At 40.7% G+C, this 21,482-nt stretch overlaps 1 protein-coding gene across 2 annotated transcripts in view; it reads left to right on the forward strand.

The window, feature by feature from the left end:
- Uev1A (Ubiquitin-conjugating enzyme variant 1A) overlaps nt 1–20,992 on the forward strand; it is a 59,349-nt gene extending 38,357 nt beyond the window's left edge. For both annotated transcript variants that reach the window (XM_050195332.3, XM_050195333.2), the window contains exons 3-4: nt 13,312–13,437; nt 18,174–20,992. In XM_050195332.3, the coding sequence (XP_050051289.1) occupies nt 13,312–13,437; nt 18,174–18,314 (267 nt within the window). In that variant the 3' untranslated portion in view covers nt 18,315–20,992. The remainder of the gene's footprint in view (nt 1–13,311; nt 13,438–18,173) is intronic.
- The last annotated feature ends 490 nt before the right edge of the window (nt 20,993–21,482 follow it).

Raw genomic sequence — 21,482 nt, forward strand, 5'->3', positions numbered from 1 at the left:
CCTTAACCTTTTGAGGGTGGAATTATTTTGAAAAAAACTTTCTCAGGTGGTCAAACTACTTTATTGCAGATCTTGAATGTACAAAATGTATAAAGTCGGCAATAAATAGTAAAAAATAAATAGGAACAGTATTTTGGTGTCAGCATAACTCGGAACTGCAAAATGTTCAATAGTATTTCAGAGTGTGGTACTCCTTGAAACATGGCTCTACGCACAGCGCCTTATTGCAGTCTGCACACCTAAAATGCGTGTCTGTTCTCTGCGCGACGAGTTGTGTTGGCACACACATGACATCTTCTCTGCATGCGGCTGCATTGGGCAGAGGTCTGAGACACCCTCTCGCGTAAGCGCATTGCCGCAGAGAGCGAGAATACCTCGTGAGCGGTGGGGATAAACAAGCTAAGAGCAGCACCAATCAAGATAGAAATCCACTTCCACCGCCCCTGCAAGAGAATGCCGACAAAGAGAAAAAATGACATTTCGGGCGCCTCCGTTGCGATCACGCGGCGAAACCGAAACCGCAAAAGGGGTGTTACCACAGTCTGCGCAACACGCTGAAGCTAGAAGTCAGTTCAGTTTATCTCCCCAAGAAGGTAGCGCAAATTTCAAACGCTTCTTGTAAGTCCTAAGAGGTGACAGCACCTCCCAGTAAGCACGCATCGTTATTAAGGAGCGAAATTTCAAACGGAGGGTCGAAACCATACCCGTACGGCAAAGCCCTTGCAGGACAGAAAACCGCCGCCATACATGTACGGCAAAAACCTTCAAAGGGTTAAGGACAGTAAAAAGACATGCATTCATTTTTTTTTAACTGCCCGATTTTTCGAACGTTTTCTCGGCCCCTAGGGAGTCGCCAAAATTGGACGTTTACTTTACAACTGACCAAGAGGATGCTTCAAATGGTTCGTGGTGCGAACAAGCGGTGGAAGGAGGACGAGAACACAAAGGACCTACGCATTGAGGATTGAACGGGAAAGAAAGCATGCCACTACTTATTTGAGAGAGCTTGAGATCAAAAAACATTGTTAGCTGACACCGGGATGCAGGTGTCCCTCATCCAAACAAAATAAACTCTTTAAAGCAGTGAAACACAGCACTGAGACATTGTGCGCGGGCTGATGTCAGGACAGTTGAGGTTGACTTACCAGCTGTTGAGGGAGAATCTCACTTGTGACAAAGTTCGGGCCTCATACCAACGAGCTTTCTCGCAGTTGGTAGAAATAGCTCATATTCAAAAATATTTTTTTCTGTATGCATCTCCTTTTTTATTCGTATTTGAGAATGTTTGACTCGATTTGCAATGAGTTTTACCATACCTTTTTCGAATATATTTTATTTGCTGTGCATTTTACTCACCCCCTCCCTTCTGTTTTCATTTTGAGTAAAATAAACACTACTCCTTACTATTCAAACTGGATTCAGCCGTTTCTTTTTTTTTTTTTAATTTGTAACATTGTTACTAGAGGGTGACAGCATCGGCCGACATGGTGTCTGCCTGTCGGCAAAGTTCGTCTGTGTCACTCAGGGAATTTCACAAAGGCATTCAGGGAAAACCTGGAAAACTCAGGGAATTTGGAAATGTCAACTTTGTAGACACGCTGGATTTAGGCTTTCAAGTCGACTGTTGTAAAGCAGTAAGGGTAGAAACTAATGAGCTCCTACAGGCATGCAATGCTAAAAATTTAGTTCTCCGTTGTCTTTATAGGTTACCGGCTTCTGTCACTTCTGATTTCCTCCGTGCTCTTGATAATGTAATTAACAAATTATTGTCAGAAAATAAGTCTGATGATTGTGGGAAACGTGAATATCAACCTGCTTGATGTTAATTCTAACTTGTACACAGCCTACACTGACTGCTTCAGTGGGTATGGCCCTGAATCCCTCATCATGTCACTTACAAGATGCATTGTGAGGGTTGCCATTCACTAATTGTTCATGCTATAACAAATCAAGATTTTCTAATTTTGGCAGGCATTCATAAATTCATCTCTGCCATGAGCTCTACTGTCTGGTCAGCTCTCAATTTATTTCACAGTGCTATGGAGAGAGACTGTTAAATCTTTTCTGTTCTGCAATTCCTTCACTAAGGCAGTCTCAACTTGTTCTAGGAGTACTCGATGTAAAAGATGACCCAAACATCCTGAAAATCCTTGTGTGACAAATGGTTTGCTTAAAGAGCTTATGGAAAAAACAATTTGTGTATGAAAACTAAGATGTTTATCTGTTCTCTGCTATATCGGCATAAAAAATACTGCAACAACCGTCCTGGGTGTCTGCTAGAAAAAATTTCCGCTGTCTGTTCAATTAAAAAGAGAAATAGCACTCGATAAAGAAAATTATTTTGGGAGCTTGTTGCTTAACTTCATTACAACTTGTGGGGATTTAGGAATTCGCCGGCACCGTCGCGTGGGTGCATTCACCTGTTCTGCCATCCCTAGACCTTGCCCGCCCTCTCGCTTGCAACTGGTTGTCAGTGGTGGCGTGCCACTCGCGATGGTTTGCCATGAGGGCAGGGCACTGATGTCCCGGCAGCCACTGGCGGCTGCTCTCGTGGCGGGAGCACTTCTTTTCTCCCTTTGGACTGCACCAGGTACACACATGCTTCCTCACACCCGCCGACACCTTTGTGACTAGGACTTGAGCTCGTGCACGGTGCTTTTGCCCATGCGGGGATCGTGTACCTTGTGTTGATCCTTTCCGGACGCCAAGCCGAAGAATGGAAGCCTAGTGCGCGAGGTCATACCACGCCAAGCGACACTTATCGGAGGCCGAAGCCGAAGGAAATTGCCAGAGCTCTCGCGAGTTGGCCCATTGGTTATCGCGAGAGCAAGTAGCATAGCCACTGGGACTTTTCCTTGCAGCGTGTCCCAGCTTGAGCCTGTGCTCTTGCAGCAACGTGCTATGGCACCCCTGTCTGTATTTTCACCCTTGATGCGGGACCTCTTTGGTTCCCCGCTGCCCTGGACTGGGCGTTTGTGCATTGTTGGGTGCCACCGGAGACAGTAAACGGTTTCCATTACCTCGGGGCAATACTGTGTTCTTGCATGTGTTGCTCAGTAGCCCCTTGTGGCCTGAGCTTGCGCACAGCGGCACGCTAGAGGCTGATGAGTGACGCGGCCCTGTGGCTTGCTAAGCTCAAACCCGCGGTGGTTGGTACTCCTGCGAGACCTGAAGACCCAACAAATTTCACCAGAGAAATTATGGCGCACAATCTCTCCACTATCCAGGGAGTCTCATGTGTTTGAAATCAATGGCACTGAAACCCATGACGAAAAAAAAAGTCATTTGCGTTTAATTAATACTTTAAATCTGTTTTCACTAATGATAATGGCATACTGCCTGCTTTCGAAACATGCTTGCCTCTGATGTCTGATCTTGTGATCAGCGAGCAAGGCATTATCAAAATGCTTTTGAATGTCGATATCAAGAAGTCCGCCAAAGCTGATAAAATACCAAGCACATTCCTAATGAGGTATGTAGAATGGGTAGCCAAGTACTTGCTTAAATTATTTTCAAGATCTCTAAACGAAGGACAGGTTCCTTACGACTGGAGGACAGGCAGAGTTGAACCAGTTCATAAATATGGTAAGAAACAGTGCATCAATAATTACTGGCCACTGTCATTTACATCGACAAGTTCTAAAGTTATGGAGCACGTAATACATACCCACATTTCTGAATATCTTGAAAAACATAATTTTATTACTTATTTTCAGCATGGATTCCGTAAAAGTTCTACTTACTCAGTGAGTCGAATCTGTACATGACTTTACTAACTCTATTAATAACGGAAACCAAACAGATGCCATTTTTATGGATTTTGCAAAAGCATTATCAAAAAGTTTCTCATAAAAAGCTGCTTTCCAAAATTGATATCACAATAAAAATGACAAAATTACTCATTGGATTTAAACATACTCGAGTAACCGTCAACGATATGTCATTTTTTGTGATCATTCATCTCGGTCTGTTTCTGTTGACTCTGGTGTCCCTTAGGGTTCGGTGCTTGGGCAACTCCTGTTAATCATTTATGTAAACAACATTGTAAGACATTCCAGTTCATATTAAACTATGCGCAGATGATTGCGTGCTTTACTCTTGAATTAAAACTGTAACGGATCAGACAATACTGAATAAGGCCTTGCTAAAAATTACTTAATAATGTGATGCTTGGCAGATGCCGATAAATTTTCAAAAAATTGTCTACATGAGAGTAAATCACAAAAAAAAATTCCCTCATATTCCAGTATTCTTCTGCTAACAATATTCTCTCTGAAGTTGCACATTACAAATATCTAGGATTATGGCTAACGCCTTTGACTGGACTAAACACATTGATCAGGCGATGAGCAAAGCAAACCGTACATCTTTTTTTTACTTAGGCGGGCACTAAAGATCTCCACACCCCAAATCCGGTTTCTAGCTTACAATTCGGCTGTCGTTCCAATATGAGATTATGCGGCTATAATTTGGGGTCCATTTACTAAAACGAACATTAATAAAATTGAAGAAGTACAAAAGAAAGCAGTTTGTTTTGTTTGTAGTAGCTATGGACATGTAATAGCTATGTAATAGCTATGGAAGTCATCTGTTAAATAGAGCTGGTTTGACATCTATAACCGAAAGAAATTGTGTTTCCCTGCTTAAGTTCTTATACCAATTAATCAAAGGTCATTTTAAGATTAACCTTGACAGACTAATATCTTTCTCTTTAGGTTACACTACGTCACTGGCCTTTGCCAGTGTAATAACTGCTTTAAGTATTACTATTTTTTCCAAGGACAGTAACGGAATGAAATCAGCTTACTAATAACGAAGTACTACAGCTCTCTCTGACGTCATTCACCAGAAGCCTCAGTGCCCACTAATATCTCATTTTTTGTTGTATTCATTCCCTGCTCCCCGTATAGTTATGAATTTATTATTGCTATCAACTTGATGCTCCTTACGTTTAGTATTAATTTATTCACTCAAGATTTGGTGTGTTCTTGATTAAATAAAATTTGCCATAAACCTTAGTTTACTGCTATGTCTACTCCTATGTGCACTGCCATCATTGAATATTTCTGTATTGCTGATGCGTTTGGTTGGTTCAGTAATCATTTGCGTCCTTTGTTTCCTGGATTTGTTTTGTGAATATTTTATCCGTGCTTGTATCTGTACGCCCACCTGGCGAAAATTCCTTCCTGTAATTGCAGCACCAATAAATAAATCAATAAATAAATAATTAAATAAATAGACAGACAGGCTCATTCTTAACGGGACCTCTGGGAGGCCCAATAACTTTATTCTGAAATAGCATTCTTGCAGAATAAAAACAACTCTAAGAAGCAGTGGCAATAGCTGAATGATTTTTTCAACAGTAAGTCACCTACGTTCATCCAAAAAATTGTAAAGCATAATCTTACGTTTTGTCAGCCTGCTCAGATTGCAAACGGTTTTTCTGACCATTTCACACCACTCAACAACAGTGATGAGACAACTTCTCTGCCTAAAATAGACCACCAGAGCCATTCCTTCTACCTTTTTTTCCTGTCAGGCCTCAGAGTGCTTGAACCGTGTGTAATCTGCATAACATAAGCCGAAGATTTGATGGCATTTCAATGTGGCAAACTAAACATAAGCGCTGATGCTATCTGTGAGCGCCTGAGCGTAGTGAATAATCCTATTTTATTTTATTTTCTAATTCCCCCCCCCCCCCCCCAAGTAATACCCTGCAAGGGGCCTTAAGGGTATAATAAATGATGATGATATTTAGATTTGACACATTTCCGCCATTGTTAAACTGTGAAGAGGTTTTTCCGATCTTTAAAAAAGGGTAATAAAGAAATATGAAATTACCATCCAATTCTCATTCTTTTCACCCTAAGTAAAATTCATGGTGTGATCAAGGAAACAGTATGGGTTCCAAAATGTCTGTGGTTTTCACCTTCACTTGGTCAGTGACTGCAATTTCTTCGTCATCATGTTATCTGACCAGACAAACTTTCATCGACCTCTTGACTAAAATTCATTATTCATGATGAGCTTAAGCAAATATATTGAAAAATTGCACATAATAAGTCCTGCCAGTTATGTTTTTGGGGCTGGAAGCTCTACTAACTTAGCTCTACTTTTTCTGATTTTATTAAGAATTGCCTTGATAATAATGAATTCGTCGGTTCCATTTTCTTAGATATTACAAAAGTCTTTGATGCTATTAATTCTGTGATTCGTAAATTTGAAGCATATAGAACATGAAACTTTTTCGCTTAGTATCTGTACATGGTAAGTCTGTCTTCTCTGGTAATCAAGCTAAATAATACACCCAACTTCTTATCGAAATGGTGCAGCGACAACAAATTTATTAGGCTGCTTAAAACTAAATTTTTAGTCTTCCATTCACATCAAAAGTCACTAATTAATATCCTTCAATAATGTTAGGTCATCATTCTATTCCCATTTGCGATTTCGGTTCTTTTCTAGGTTTCATCCGTGACAGCTATGTGAAATTTCTTCACATCAACCTTGCTAAGTTAAATTGTGCTTTAGGTTTTCATGTGCTTATAAAGGTGCGTCGGTACCTTTCTCGTTGTGCTTTGTTTAACTCTACCTTACATTCATTAATTCTCACATTATCTATGGAATAATCGCTTGGGGTAATACATATCTATGTCATCATTTATGTCCAGCGTATACAAATTCAAGTCATACATATCACCTGCAGTTCTCCACGTTGTAATGCTCTCAGCTTTCTTGATCAGTACAAAATATCTTTCAGAAAGTTATTCTATTACAATTTAGCAATATTGTTTCATAAATTGCTTGCTTCCCAACTGTCCTTTGAAGACATTCGAAGTAACTCGCTTAAGAGGAAGCTTTAGCTCGAGTGCTCCTATCTAAATACATGTAGAAGGAGAATTCGTTTTTCTCGGCAACCACTACACCAAATTTGGCGAGTTTTGTTGCATTTAAAAGAAAAACTTAAACTCTAGTGACTGTTGGTTTTGAATGTTTTATTTAGGTCGTAAATTTTTAAAATTGGCAAAAGTAGGAAATTTTCAGAAAACAAAACTATCAAGTTTACAACTCTGTAACTCAGCAATAAAAAATGATAACACAATTCTGTGAATTGCACCTAATAGTACATCTAAAGCGGACAAAATTGATGTTTAGTAATATTTTAGTAATAAAGTTTAGTAATATGGAAATACAGCTTTCGCAGAACCCTTGTAACCAACGTAACAAATTCACGTAAGATGTAAAATGACATATCGAATTTGTCAGCTTTGATTTATCTAATGGATACTGTTTACAGAACTGCAATATCTGTTCTTGATGCAGAGCTATTAATTTATAAACTTCGTGCTTCTATATTTTCAAACTTCTGAATTTATGAAAATCATTAAAAAAAATTCAGGCTCTGAATTGAAATTCTGCTTCCAGCAGTCACTAGAATTTAACTTTTTCTCTCAAATACAGCGAATTTCATTACAATCGGTCCAAGGGTTATCTTAGAAAAACGTTTTTGCATTTTCATCATCAGCAGCAGCAGCAGCCTATTCATGTCCACTGCAGGACGAAGGCCTCTCCCTGCGATCTCCAATTACCCCTGTCCTGCGCCAACCGATTCCAACCAGCACCCGCTAATTTCCTAATTTCGTCGCGCCATCTAGTCTTCTGCCGTCCTCTACTGCGCTTCCCTTCTCTTGGTACCCATTCTGTCACCATAATGGTCCAACGGTTATCTAGTCTGCTCATTACATGACCTGCCCAGCGCCATTTTTTTTTCTCTTAATGTCTATTAGAATATCGTCTATACCCGTTTGCTCTCTGATCCAAACCTTTCTCTTTCTGTATCTTAAAGTTATGCCTAGCATTCTTCGTTCCATCGCTCTTTGCACGGTCCTTAACTTGTCCTCAAGCTTCTTTGTCAGCCTCCAAGTTTCTGCCCCATATGTCAGCACCGGTAAATTGCACTGATTGTACACCTTCCTTTTCAATGATAATGGTAAGCTTCCAGTCAAAAGCTGACAATGTCTGCTGTATGCGATCCAACCCATTTTTATTCTTCTGTAAATTTTCTTCTCATGATCAGGGTTCCCTGTGATTGGTTGACCTAGGTAAACATACTCCTCCGCAGGCTCTAGAGGCTGACTTGCGATCTTGAACTGTTGTTCCCTTGCCAGGTTATTTATCATTATCTTTGTCTTCTGCATATTTAAAATCTTCAGCCCCACTCTTACACTCTCCCTGTTAAGGTGCTCAATCATTAGTTGTAACTCGTCTGCATTGTTGCTTGATAGAACAATGTCATCGGCAAACCGAAGGTTGTAGAGGTTTATACGCCATTGATCTTTACTCCTAAGCCTTCCCAGTTTAATAGCTTGAATACTTCTTCTAAGCACCCAGTGAATAGCATTGGAGAGATTGTGTCTCCTTGTCTGACCCCTTTCTTTATAGGTATCTTCCTACTTTTTTTGTGTAGAATTAAGGTGGCTGTGGAATCTCTGTAGGTATTTTCCAGGGCATTTAGGAAAGCGGTCTGTACTCCTTGATTACGCAATGCCTCTATGACTGTTGGTATGTCTACTGAATCAAATGCTTTTTCGTAATCTATGAAAGCCATATAGAGAGGCTTATTGTACTCTGTGGATTTCTCGATAACCTGGTTAATGACATGGATGTGATCCATTGTAGAGTAACCTTTCCTGAAGCCAGCCTGCTCCCTTGGTTGTCTGAAGTCCAGTGTTGTCCTTATTCTATCGGAGATTATTTTGGTAAATATTTTATATAATACTGGGAGTAAGCTAATGGGCCTATAATTTTTTAGTTCTTTAACGTTGCCCTTTTTGTGGATTAGTATAATGTTTGCATTCTTCCAGTTTTCTGGGACCCTTGCAGTTGATAGACATTTCGTATAGAGAGCCGCCAGTTTTCCTAGCATGATGTTTCCTCCATCTTTGATTAAATCGACTGTTATTCCATCCTCTCCTGCCGCTTTTCCCCATATCATGCCTTGCAAGGCCTTTCTAACCTCATCTCTAGTTAAAGGAGGAGTTTCTGTATACTGTTCATTATTGTTTTGAATAGAGTTCTCCTGAGTCGTCTGGGTACTGTAAAGGTCAGTATAGAATTCTTCAACTGCTTTTACTATATCTTCGAGATTGCTGATGATATTACCATGCTTATCTTTTAGTGCATTCATCTTGGTTTGTCCTATGCCAAGTTTCTTTCTCACTGATTTCAGGCTGCGTCCATTTTTTACGGCTTCTTCAGTCTTTCTCACGTTGTAATTTCGAATATCACTTATTTTCGCCTTGTTGATCAGTTTTGACAGTTCTGCTAATTCTATCTTATCTCTTAAGTTGGACACTTTCATTCTTTGTCGTTTCTCTATTAGGACCTTTGTTACTTGGGAGAGCTTGCCTACTGGTTGCCTTGGTGCCTTGCCTCCCACTTCGATTGCTGCCTCTGAAGCCAGCCTCGTTACCGTTTCATTCATTAGCTCTATGTCATCATCATCATCATCTATCTGTTCTAAGGCTGCATATTTGTTTGCAGCCTAAATTTGTCTGCTTTTTCTGACCTGTTTTTTCTTGACCAATTTTACTCTTTCTCTGTTCAAATTGAGGTGAATCCTGGCCCTCACTAACCTATGATCACTACATTTTACCCTACCCATTACTTCCACATCCTGCACTATGCTGGGATTGGCAGAAAGTATGAAATCAATTTCATTTCTTGTTTCACCATTAGGGCTTTTCCAGGTTCATTTGCTGTTGCTACGTTTTCTGAAAAAAGTGTTCATTATTCTCAGCTTATTCCTTTCTGCAAATTCTACCAGCATCTCACCTCTAGCGTTTCTAGGATTGACACCGTAGTTGCCAATTGCTTTTTTTCCACTTTTGCATTGAAGTCCCCCATTACTACTGTATACCGCGTTTGCACTTTTCTCATCGCTAATTCAACATCTTCATAAAACTGATCTACTTCCTCATCATCGTGACTGGACGTTGGAGCGTAGGTTTGTACTACCTTTAATCTATACCTTTTATTGAGTTTGATTACGACTACTGCTACCCTCTCATTGATGCTGTAGAATTTCTCAATGTTGCCCGCTATGTTTTTATGGATTAGGAATCCTACCCCGTATTGCTTCTTATCCAGGAGACCTCTATAGCAGAGGACATGGCCATTATTCAGCAATGTGTAAGCCTCACCAGTTCTTCTAATCTCACTAAGGCCGATAATATCCTAAACAGTGTCTGATAGTTCTTCGAAGAGTCCTGCTAAGCTTGCCTCACTCGAGAGGGTTCGGGTGTTAAATGTTGCAAGGGTCAGTTTCCATTGGCAGCCTGTCCGGACCCAGGTATTCTTACCACCCTCTGCTGCGTTCCAGGTCTGACCGCCACCTTGGTCAGGCGCTCCGCAGCTGCTGGGGACTGAGAGCCATTGGGTAATTGAGTGAGCCATTTGGGGGGGGAGTGGCTGAATACCGCACCAGGGAGGCCAATTCCTGCTCTGGTGAGGGGCCCGGGGTGTCTTGTTGAAGCTTAGTGGGCCTTCTTAATTTGGTTGTACCTGGATTAGTATAGCCCCACTTGCTCTCGGCATCTTCCAACGGTGTCAGGCGCCACTCCAAGCCTACAGATGTGCACTGGAGGATGTCATACGCAGATACACCATCGTTCACAAAAAAAAGGGGGGGGGGTTGAACTTCCGTACGAAGTACGGCCCAGAGGGCCCTACATGCGTAAGAGATCCGCTAATTTGTCCGCCCTTTGCGGGTTTTTGCTGATCGGCATAGGTTGCACGACATAGTGTCAGTTCTTGGTTGCCCTAGCCTCTTGTTTCCCGCATCTTACGCAGGCACACGGTCTTGAGCGCGCCTAGGTACACAGTACGTTTTTGCTAAATTTGAACAATGCTTAACACTTGTGCGTAAAAATAAAAAAGGGGAAAATTTTTCAGCGCTTACTGAGAGGCCCCGAGTGTCGTATGGTCCGCTACTCGCGTCTGCTTGTCTCTTGTCGTCCGATCACTCGCATTCCTGGGTGGCTATTCAGAATGTTCAATCGCACCGCCGTCTCGCTATCGCGCTAAGATTCGCACAAAGCGGGCGACCTTGATGGTTCTCAGTGGTGTCTTCATCCTTTCTACAGCTTTGGACAGTGATTATACTAGAGCTAATGAGGAGGGAATGGGGGGGGGGGGGGGGGGAGATAACTGACCTCATAGTTTTTCTGGGAACGCAGCGAGCCTAAGCACTAGAGAGACGGGAGTTGTATGCCTTATTTAACCTACAGTGGTGCCTTCTTCGATCAGTCAAACATGGTTTGAACATTTCGCGCTTGTAAGAAATTGGCGGCTCTGCTACCACCGCGGTCACAATACAATTCTATGGAATAAAAACAAAAGTAAGCAAGAAAGAATAACAACAGATGTAGAAAAAATGTATGGACGCATATACAATCGTTCTGACATGAAAATCTGTGTGTTAACTTTGCAGCTAGGTGTTGTTGCTTGTTTTCCCTTATTGTTTGACCCTTCATGCAGTTGTCAAATATTGATAAATGATAAATGAAAAGAATAATGATAAAGCCACAGATGGAGCATTTCCAGTGAATTGTTAAGCCGTGTTGCTGGCCATAATGCCGACCAATCTGCGCTCTGATAAACCGCATAGATGGCACTCAACTGGAGAAACCGGGTAGTCTATGACCTGGACGTTAGTGGCCATAAGTAAGAAAGACAACAGAAAAAAAAAAATTCAACAAGTGTCTGAAGGAAAATTGCAAGAGGGCCCCCGTACGGACGCTCGTGGCGAAGATATGTAATTCTCTGTGGTAATGATAAACTAAAAAACTTTTTTTGCGTTTTACGTGTATTTGAATAGGCCGCGTCGAAGTTGGGCCCTAGCTAAAGCTTCCTCTTAAGATTACCAACCCCACTAGGTTTGCTTCTAATTATGATCTCTTGTTACGATCCATTTGCACTACCCATGGTAAAGAAACATTCCATTCACTACAATTACACTTTCGAATAGTTTGCCTGTTCCACTTAAGACCCTCTTACATATGGGCACTTTAAATTTTCATTGAAATATTTGCTACTAGCTTCATATAATTTGCCCCATTAAATGTTTGTGGTTTTAATTAGGCACTGTTCCTGCCTTGTACTTTCATCACTTCTTTTTCACAATTCTTACACGGCACCAGTAAATTTTTTTTTCTTTGTTCTTATTTATCTGCATCTAAAAATTGTATACTTGTGTATACTAGATTCTACTTCTGTAGACTATTTGTAAGCTAGATTTATGTTTTTCTTTTTTTGCGTATGAATAAACTCAAACTTCAGTTCTTGCCACTTCCATTGTTTTTTATCTTTGTATTTATTTAACATTTATATTTATGGCACTCTTTGTTCATACCTGGCCCTTGCGCCACTAAACAACACACATTTATTCATTAACATTTATATTTTTTGTGTTCTATCATTTATTAGTTCATTCTGCTGATGTGCTGCCGACCTTTAGAAATTGTATGTTTTGTTTTAATTTCTAACCAAGGGTTCCATCCTCACGGTCACTACTCTGGGACTCTTATCTGTATGCATGCATCTTGTAACTACTGTTTTTGTGAATAAACTCAAACTAAAATAAGCTCTAGATGCTACATTTCTGGTGCATTTTCTAGAAAGGGCATGGAATTACCTTTCTAACAGTGATAGACATACAGCGCTAGGCTTTATTCATGAGTGTGAATGACTGGTTTTCTAGGGCGCAAATGTGAATAAAATGTTGCTGTCATAATGCTGGATTCTGCCACACCAAAGGATTGTGAACCGAAAAGTGCAAAAATGTGAACATTCATTTCTTGGTAAAAATTTTCGTCTTGCACTGTGTTGCCTCTTAAGTGTAAGTGAAACTGCCCTGCATTACAAAGCCGGTTCCAAGTTAAATTCAAAGCTTTCTACTGGAGCATTCAAAGCTGCTTAGTGAAACTGATGGTAATATGTATTACATTTATGAAATATGACCACTACTGCTGCCAAATATAAGAGAATTTTTTTTGTAGCTGTGTTTTAGATGCAGTTAAAATTAGCAAAATGTGGTGCAATTTGTGCTGCAGATTAGGGATAGGACCCTGTGTGCTCAATGTGCAATTTTTGTTTCTTAGCTTATCTTACAAAAAAAAAAAAAGCCCTTGTCTTACCAAACTTAGCACATGTATCATATGCTAGTGTAGCTGAGCTTCTCAGCACAGAACACCGCAAATAAGTTTGGATGAAACATTTGCATGCATAATTTACCTAAGAATGACTTTCCAGACCCCATATGAGAACCGGATCTACAGCCTGCGTGTGGAATGTGGATCCCAGTATCCAGATGAACCACCTTGTGTCAAGTTCATTTCTAAGATCAAGATGGTTGGCATCAGTGAGAGCAATGGTGGTGTGAGTACATTTTTTAAATGTTTGTGATATTTCTTTTATTAGTTGCCAGACTAAATCTTCACACTTCAAATTTATTGTAGCATCATGGCCAAGTTCAAAGTTTAACTTTCAAGCTTATTTGGAGGAGACCATCACATGTTGAACATCTCCTTTGGGTGTCAGAAGCTGCAGCTGATGTGTCTCAAAAGTAATTTTTAATTGGTCAGTCTATCAGAAGGCTCATTGACCAGTTGACACTTAGAAATCAGATGACCTCATCGTCATAAATCATAAATGCACGTCATCTCCGTTGATGTGAGTGAAAAAAAGCAGACTTTTTCTCTAGTTTGAATAGTCAGAGAATGTTGCGCCACTATTATTTCCCCTTCAGTCTTAAATTATGATACCATCAATAAATCTATTGATCACATAATTGTATTCTAACACGCTGCATTAAATATTGATTTAATGTTCAGTCAGTCAATAAAAGGAATTGGATCACTGACTCAGATCACACACGCAAGTCATTTATCGGCTGCAAACATTGCGACAAAGGAAAACATAGTCTTTCACCATTGCTGACGAAATGTGACATGTTGAACATAGTGTAAACATGGTAGTGCCTTCAGTAAAGTGGATGTATGTAGCAATACACTATGCACACAAAAGTGAAATGAAGTCATATTGGGTAAGTAGAGGGTTGAATTCACTCACAGTTAAATGGCCATGTTTTTTTCCTTGCCATTTCCGGACAGAACTCGAAATCAAGTCACATACACAAATGTGCACACTGCGACTGAAGGAGTAACAAATAATGATGCAGCGAACTGTTTTTGGATTTGATTTGAAGAGGACACATGTGCAGCATGCATAGAGAGCCTCAAGTAATGCAATGCCGCAAACGTGGCGGTCATGAATAAAGTTGCCACCATGTTGACTGGCACAAAACCGCAACTTTGGTTGCCAACTGCTGACGAAGTGGTGATGATTAGGCCTAGTGGCCTTAGCAGTGCAGCTGGTGGAGTGGCCGATGGCAAGCTGTCGTGGGAAGCTTGCCATCAATATATTCGCACTCTTAAATCTTACCGACAATCGAGCGTGGGTTCAGATGCACGGGCTAGACTGACAGCAGTAATAGCAGAGTATGGATCCACGTGCAGACCCCTCCATGTCCTAAAAGCATGTGAGTAGGGGTGTGATCGGAGATTGTTGCCCCCTCCCCGCTTATACCTGCTTGCATGCTTATAATGAATATTGGATATGAAGTTTTTTTCGTGTCCTAAGTGATTTCACTTTAACAGGGTTCAGCTCTGATTTCTTACAGCCGAGGTCGCACTTGTCTGCTTCTCTCGAATGCAAGCGTACCAGTGTTATTGTGTTTAATTATTACATATTCTTATTAAACAAATTTTCCACAGTGCTTTTAGTGCAACGTGTAAGCACTGCAGGATTGAGCATCTTTGACAGCATGTTTTCCATGCACTGGGTAAAAGAAATGTACCATAAACATCAGTTGTCGGTCCTTTCTTTGAAGCCTCCTTTACCAAATTTAGTAAAACTGCACAACACTGCTAAGTTTCCTGGGCTAATTGCAAGTACGCAATCAATTTTTGTAATAGGCTAATTAGTTGTAAAATTACTTAGAAATAAATTACTATTATTTCCAGGAAGAATGGAGCAAGGACTACTTGCCAAAATATTGCTTTAGGCAAATAGCTTGATACTAGGAAGCATAATGTTCAGATTGGTAGGAATAATTTTTTGGTATAACAAGTATTAATGGCCATACAGCACTTTGAAGTGTTGTGTTCAAAGTGTAGCTAGCTCATTATTTAATGTGCAACCAAGGAAAACTAAATTAGAATGAAAATTTTAAAAATCTGCTCCTACCCTGTGTACATTAAGCATTTAGCTACATGCTGACATAAAATATTATGATTCTAGGTGCCCTGATGGCTGAGATGTCACTCCTGAGATTGCATGAAGCCCGAAACTTGTACTTTGTGAAAATTAAAAAAAAAGAAGAAACAAAGCTCAATTTTAATTGAATACTGCAATAAAAATATTGAAATATTTACATTGCTAGATGTTTAGTGGCCACGGGGGATATAATCAGTCTGCCTAGAGCTATACAAATATCATCTTTAAAAAATCAATTTTTTTCTTTCATATTTTTTTGGTCTCTTAAGGCCTATCTGTGCTGCCTTTGGTGCAACATGGCACAGTGGGACACTAGAGCAGAAAACAAGCTTCATGTCATTAAACCAGCACTAGGGAAATTAATTCAAGTAGACACGAAGAATCAATCAATCAATCAATCAATCAATCAATCAATCAATCAATCAATCAATCAATCAATGTTTTATTTCCAACAAAAACTTGTTGGGGGTCCTCCAGGCGAAAAGCAGCGACATACAGCTTAAATGTGCCTGAAGGCCCTCACATCGCAGCAGTAAGTCAACATATGAAAACACTGATCTATTAGAATATACAAATACAATGGGTCACATTTACATTAATTACAAAGATCACATTTCAAAAATATGTTTACAAAATACGCTCTAATCCGTTTTCGAGTCATGGTACTTATGATAACATTTTCTTTCCCAAATTTATGTAACAGTGAAGGTAGCATGTATCTTAGCGACTGCATGAGGTAATTTGTGGGTCTGTATGGTTACTAACCACCTGTCTTTGCTGCAGGTACGCGCATCACTACTTTCATATTCAAGTCGTGACGTATGTTTTAAAAATGTTTTAGAATTTTCGGAGCCGAAGGAAAAAGAACACAGTAGCTGGTATTCATAAAGGTTAGTTACTCGTATTATGTTATAACTTTCAAAAAGTTGCACAGTAGAATGGAAATAAGGTACATTCGCTACATGTCGAAGTGCTTGTTTTTGAAGTTGAAGAAGTGCATGAAGATTACGTTTCGTGGTGGTAGCCCATACAAGCGCACAATAATTCAGATGCGATTCAAACAAGGCATAATATACCTGCAAGTTTACTTTCTCTGGAAAAAAATGACTGCAACGGGACAATGCACCTGCGGCAGATGACAATGATTTCATAACTAGTTCAATGTGATATGTCCAGTTCATATCTTCTGAACGCGTAACGTCAAATACTTTTTATTTGGTTATAATCTCAATGGGCGCGCTATCCAACAATAATTTTTGATTCAAATAAGACTGCCTGCCTCTTGCCTTGAATAATATGGCCTTTGATTTGGAGCTATTAATTGTTAGAGCGTTATCATGAGACCAACTCAACAAATTGGAAAGGATACTGCTAGATCTCTGTAACAGATCATCAAGATCATTGTCAGAGACAAACAAGTTCGTATCGTCAGCGCATAGTAGGATGGTTGTGTCACTTACTATTTCAGCAATATTGTTTCCATAGATATTAAACAAAATCGGGCCCGAAACTCTACCCTGGGGCACACCTGATCTAATTTCCCTGTAAGAAGAGCAGTATTTTTCGATAGCAACGCACTGCATGTGCCCAGACAGATAAGATTGAAACAACTGATTTACGACGCCACAGATACCATATCCTTCTAGTTGGCTTATTAAAATTTGATGACTTAAATGATCACATGCATTGCTATAATCGGTAAAAATACCCAACGTTAGTTTTCCCGCGTCGATGTTATTATTAGCTCTTTTTGGCGTAACAAAGCTGTTTCCATCCAGTCATCCTGTGCTAGCTAAGGATGAGACATGCTTGCCTCACACACACACACACGCGCACACGCACACACACACACACACACACACTTTGGTATTGAAGTGTGAACAAAAACATGCATATGAGGTGTACCAGAAACCTTCGCATTTCGCGTACGATGCTCTACCAATTGAGCTACTGCGGTGCCATTTCCCCATCCACTTTCTTGGGTATTTATGTTTCCTAGTAGAACCCTGGGAGTGTTAGCCAGCGCCACCACTCACAGACCTTGGCGGCGGATGTGGAACATCCTTTCTGCCGCAGGCGTCACGAGAATGTGATCTTTTTGGGTGAAGGCAACTAGTCAATAAACCCACACATGCTTCCTGAAGGCACCAAGTAGCCAGATTCGAGACCCTCGTTATGTAATAAACGAGAAGAAAAGGGGGTTAACCGAGGGGCCCGATTTTTTTATTAGTCATATCATAAGAAGCCAACAAACACTGACACCAAGGACAACATAGGGGAAATTACTTGTGCTTAATTAATGGAATAAAGAAACGATAAATTAATGGAAATGAAAGTGGATGAAAAAACAACTTGCCGCAGTTTCCCTATGTTAACAGGTTACACAAAAGTATGCATACTTAGCATGTGAACTCGCACCAATGCAACTGCTAGCTGCGGCAATTTAGCGATTGTGCTGCGCGATTGTGCGACGCGACTCAAGGCCTGAGTGCCAACATCTGATGAACAGGTCGTCTGCTTCCCGAGTTGCACACCCTTGAGGTATGTCGATATCATGGTCAAAGCTTAGGAATCCTTTCTATGCGAGTCCGGAGTGCGGTATCCATCGCTTTGCTGATGTGAGCGCTGCCGATATACTCGCACGAGCGTACATGAAAATGAAGTAATGAAATGAAGAAACTCTGCTTCTGCTGAATGTATTCAAGTAATTTTTGAGGCGAAGTATTTCTGTAATAGTGTACTTTAATGTCAAATGCATCTTTCGACTTCGATGAAAAGTAGTTCAGAACCCCTTTAAGTAATATGCCCCTGTGTTAACTGACATGCCACTCTGGCAGGTGGAGAAGCGCAGCCTGAGTGTGCTCAACCGCTGGCAGAGGAACTACTCCATCAAGACGGTGCTGCAGGAGTTGAGGCGTGCCATGACCCTCAAGGAGAACCAGAGGATGGCCCAGCCACCTGAAGGATCCACCTTTTGAAAGAGTGGTGCTCTCCTCTTCTGTACTGGGCTGCTGCTGCCACCGCTACCACCACCGCTCTGTCTCTGTGTCTCATTTTGGACTTCTCTCTGTGCCCTCTGTTTGATTTCCTTGAAGCCGCAAACATGGCAGTTTTCTCCCCTTTAATTTTTTTTTATGAAGCTGCTTGTCTGATAAACCTTCCCCACCTTCCTCCCCATCTGCTTTTAGTAAGCACACATACTGTTCTTCCTAAATGGAGGAGATAACCACATCTGCGGCCACAGCTAAAATTTCTTCCTGTTCTTTCCTCTCAGATATCTGCTCTTGAGTGTACTTTTCTGTTACATGGAGAGTTTCCTTTTTTCTTTCTTTCTGTTATTCTTTGTTCACAATGGGCACATATGGCTCCGAAGAACCTTTCGCCTTTCTCCTAGTTTGGATTTGAGCGCTAGTGGCACTTAAAATTCTTTTGTAACTGCACCTTTAAGCAAAAATGACAAGCTTTTCCCTTTCCTCAATAAGCAAGCACAGCCTTAGAACATTGGGACTTTATGTTGCCGTGTTTGCAATAGAGACCAGTCTTGTCTTTAAACTTGCAAACTGAAATATGCAGGAAAGGAAATAAAGAAAAAGCAGGCTATTTTGAAGTGGTAAACATTCTTCATACACATTTTACACTGTCTCTTTTTGGTTTGGGGGCTGGCCATGAACTTGCCCTGTACTCATAGGTTCCCTTCCTTCCCAAGCGGATGAAGGGAGCTCACTGTGTAGGAAATGGTAGCAGAACACAAGATGCTCATCTGGCAGGTTGACATTCATCAAATGTTGGATATCTCAGCCTTGAGCATTACTGAAACAATCTACGCGTTTGGTAAGGAAAGCCTTTTGACCAGTGTTTTGCTACAGTGCTCTATTCTCTGCCCGAGTTCGGCATGGTATTATGTGCATGTACAAGATGTGTATTGCTCTTAACTGCTGATCTGCACAAAAACACATGTTGAAGAGTTGCAGTGAAGGTAGTACACACATGGTGTGCCTTGAGTTGTATGCCAACTGTGGCCATAAGTACGATGTTTGTCAGCAGCATTCATGAAATAGTAAATTCCATTAGGCTTTGATTCAGATGAGCTCTTCACACAGATTTTCACACATATTGGAGACAAAGTAACTTGCCAGTGAATGGTGTTTCGTTGTACTTCCAATATATAACTTATTTTTACTAAATGAGTTCTGCAGAAGTCTGTGAAGTGAAGGCAGTTTGAGAAAGGAAAATATGCCTGCCACCTGGCTGTAGCTGAGTGCTGCAAAAGGAACCAGCTTAGTTTCGTGTAAAGCAAACACTGTAGTTGACAAAAAACAGCCTGGGCCAAGAATTCTGCCTGGGGCCACCACACCAGAGCAGCTTCTCCACTTTTCAGATTCTGCAGAACTCATTTCCTTAATATAACACTTCAATCTTCCAGTTGTCGATTGATGTGACTTAGCACTACCATCTGCTAGCCTTCTGGATAGCTCAGTTGGCAGTCTGACTGCACCACCCTGGCAGTGGTCCTGGGTTTGATTCCCAGATCAGGATATTTTTGAACTACCAAATTTGGTTTTCAAGAAACTGAGCTGGTTTCAACTTGTAGCATTCTGCTACAGTCGGGTGGAAGGTAATTTATTTTGGGACTACTCCACATGGCACTAACTTAATTTCAGTGCAATGTGACATATTATTATTGTTTTCTCCTTTTACTTTTTTATACCTGCTGTGGGTGTTGTAGATTTTCTGGGCTGACTGAGATTTTGTTGTGTGTAGGTGCAGTGCACACTGCATCAAGATATTTTTGTTATGTAGCTGCCAAGGAAATTGGGAATGAAAGCTAGTTACCTTATTTTTGTCTTGGTATTGCCTGCAGTCATGTGTAAGTATGATAGGTAATTGCACATGTAATGCAAAATGACTTTCTCTTCTTTTTTTTTTGTGTGTGTGTGTGTGTGTTAAAGGGGTTCTGCAACACCTTTTCTTCAAAACTAAAAACATGTTGGAGTGAGTGCAATGTCTTTCAGTGAATGTATCAAATTTTTTTTGAAGGACCTAATAATAACAGATATAGAGAGCGTAGTTTTTACTTTCCCCATCTCTCCTCAACACGTTTCCTCTTAGCTCAGCTGGCATCGATACGAATGCCCTACCTTTCCTACATTTCCTTTTCCCATGGTGCACTTACGGTAACCTTTCAAGGTGGTGTCTGACAAAGGTGCCAAGGAGCGACAGTGGAGTGTTGACATAATGGGCAGGACTCATTTACAGCCACCGCTTCAGTGTTTGCTTGAAAATTGGAGGGGTGTGCATGCGTGTGCGATCTTTCGCTCTGGAGCAACTCGTGATCAAGAACGATTGCTCAATGCCTGGCATCTATGGGCTGTTGCACGGATCTATGACATCATGTGGAGCATAATAGAGGGTGACCTCAAAAGCCACAGGAGAGAGCCAGCAATTTTTTATACAAAATTGTGGGCTCCTTGCTACACGTGGCAGATAAATATTTTGCTCGCATGTTCATAGCAGCACTGCCTACAAATCACTGCAGTTTTATTAGCAGTTCGAAAAGTGTTGCAGTGCCCCTTTAACATCAGGAGAGAAAGAAATGCATGTAAAGTTTGTGTACTCTGAGGGAGTGACATAATAAAGTGTTTTTGATTGCTTCAAAGCTGTGTTGCTTTTAGGCATAGAGGTCTTTAAACATGGTTCAGGACAACATTCATTTGGGCTAGGTGGTGCATACTTGAATTAGTAAGGAACAGCGCCAACTAAGACGATCACGAGAGGGAGCATGACACAGGACAAGCGCCAGTCGTTCTCCCTCTTCTGATCGTCTTAGTTTGCGCTGTTCCTTCCTAATACGAGGTCTTTAAAGCAAGCTGTTTCAGTCCTTTCTTGACAAATAATAATCAATGCAATACATTCGTTTCATTTTTTATGTTTGTCATGCTTGGGTTGAATATAGCTGTGGTTCTTGCTTTGAATTCCAAGTGACAAAGGTTTAGAAGTGTGGAGAACACTGAATATAATATTTACAGAATTTCTATTGTGTTAAAGCCATTTCAAGTTCTTCTGGCAACTTGTGGATATAATGATGCATAAAGGCATTCAGAGCCCTAAATATTACTTCACACATGGTATAAGTGCTTCTCTTCTGA

Source organism: Dermacentor andersoni, chromosome 1 (assembly GCF_023375885.2).
Source record: "Dermacentor andersoni chromosome 1, qqDerAnde1_hic_scaffold, whole genome shotgun sequence".
In the NCBI taxonomy this organism is placed as follows: domain Eukaryota; kingdom Metazoa; phylum Arthropoda; class Arachnida; order Ixodida; family Ixodidae; genus Dermacentor; species Dermacentor andersoni.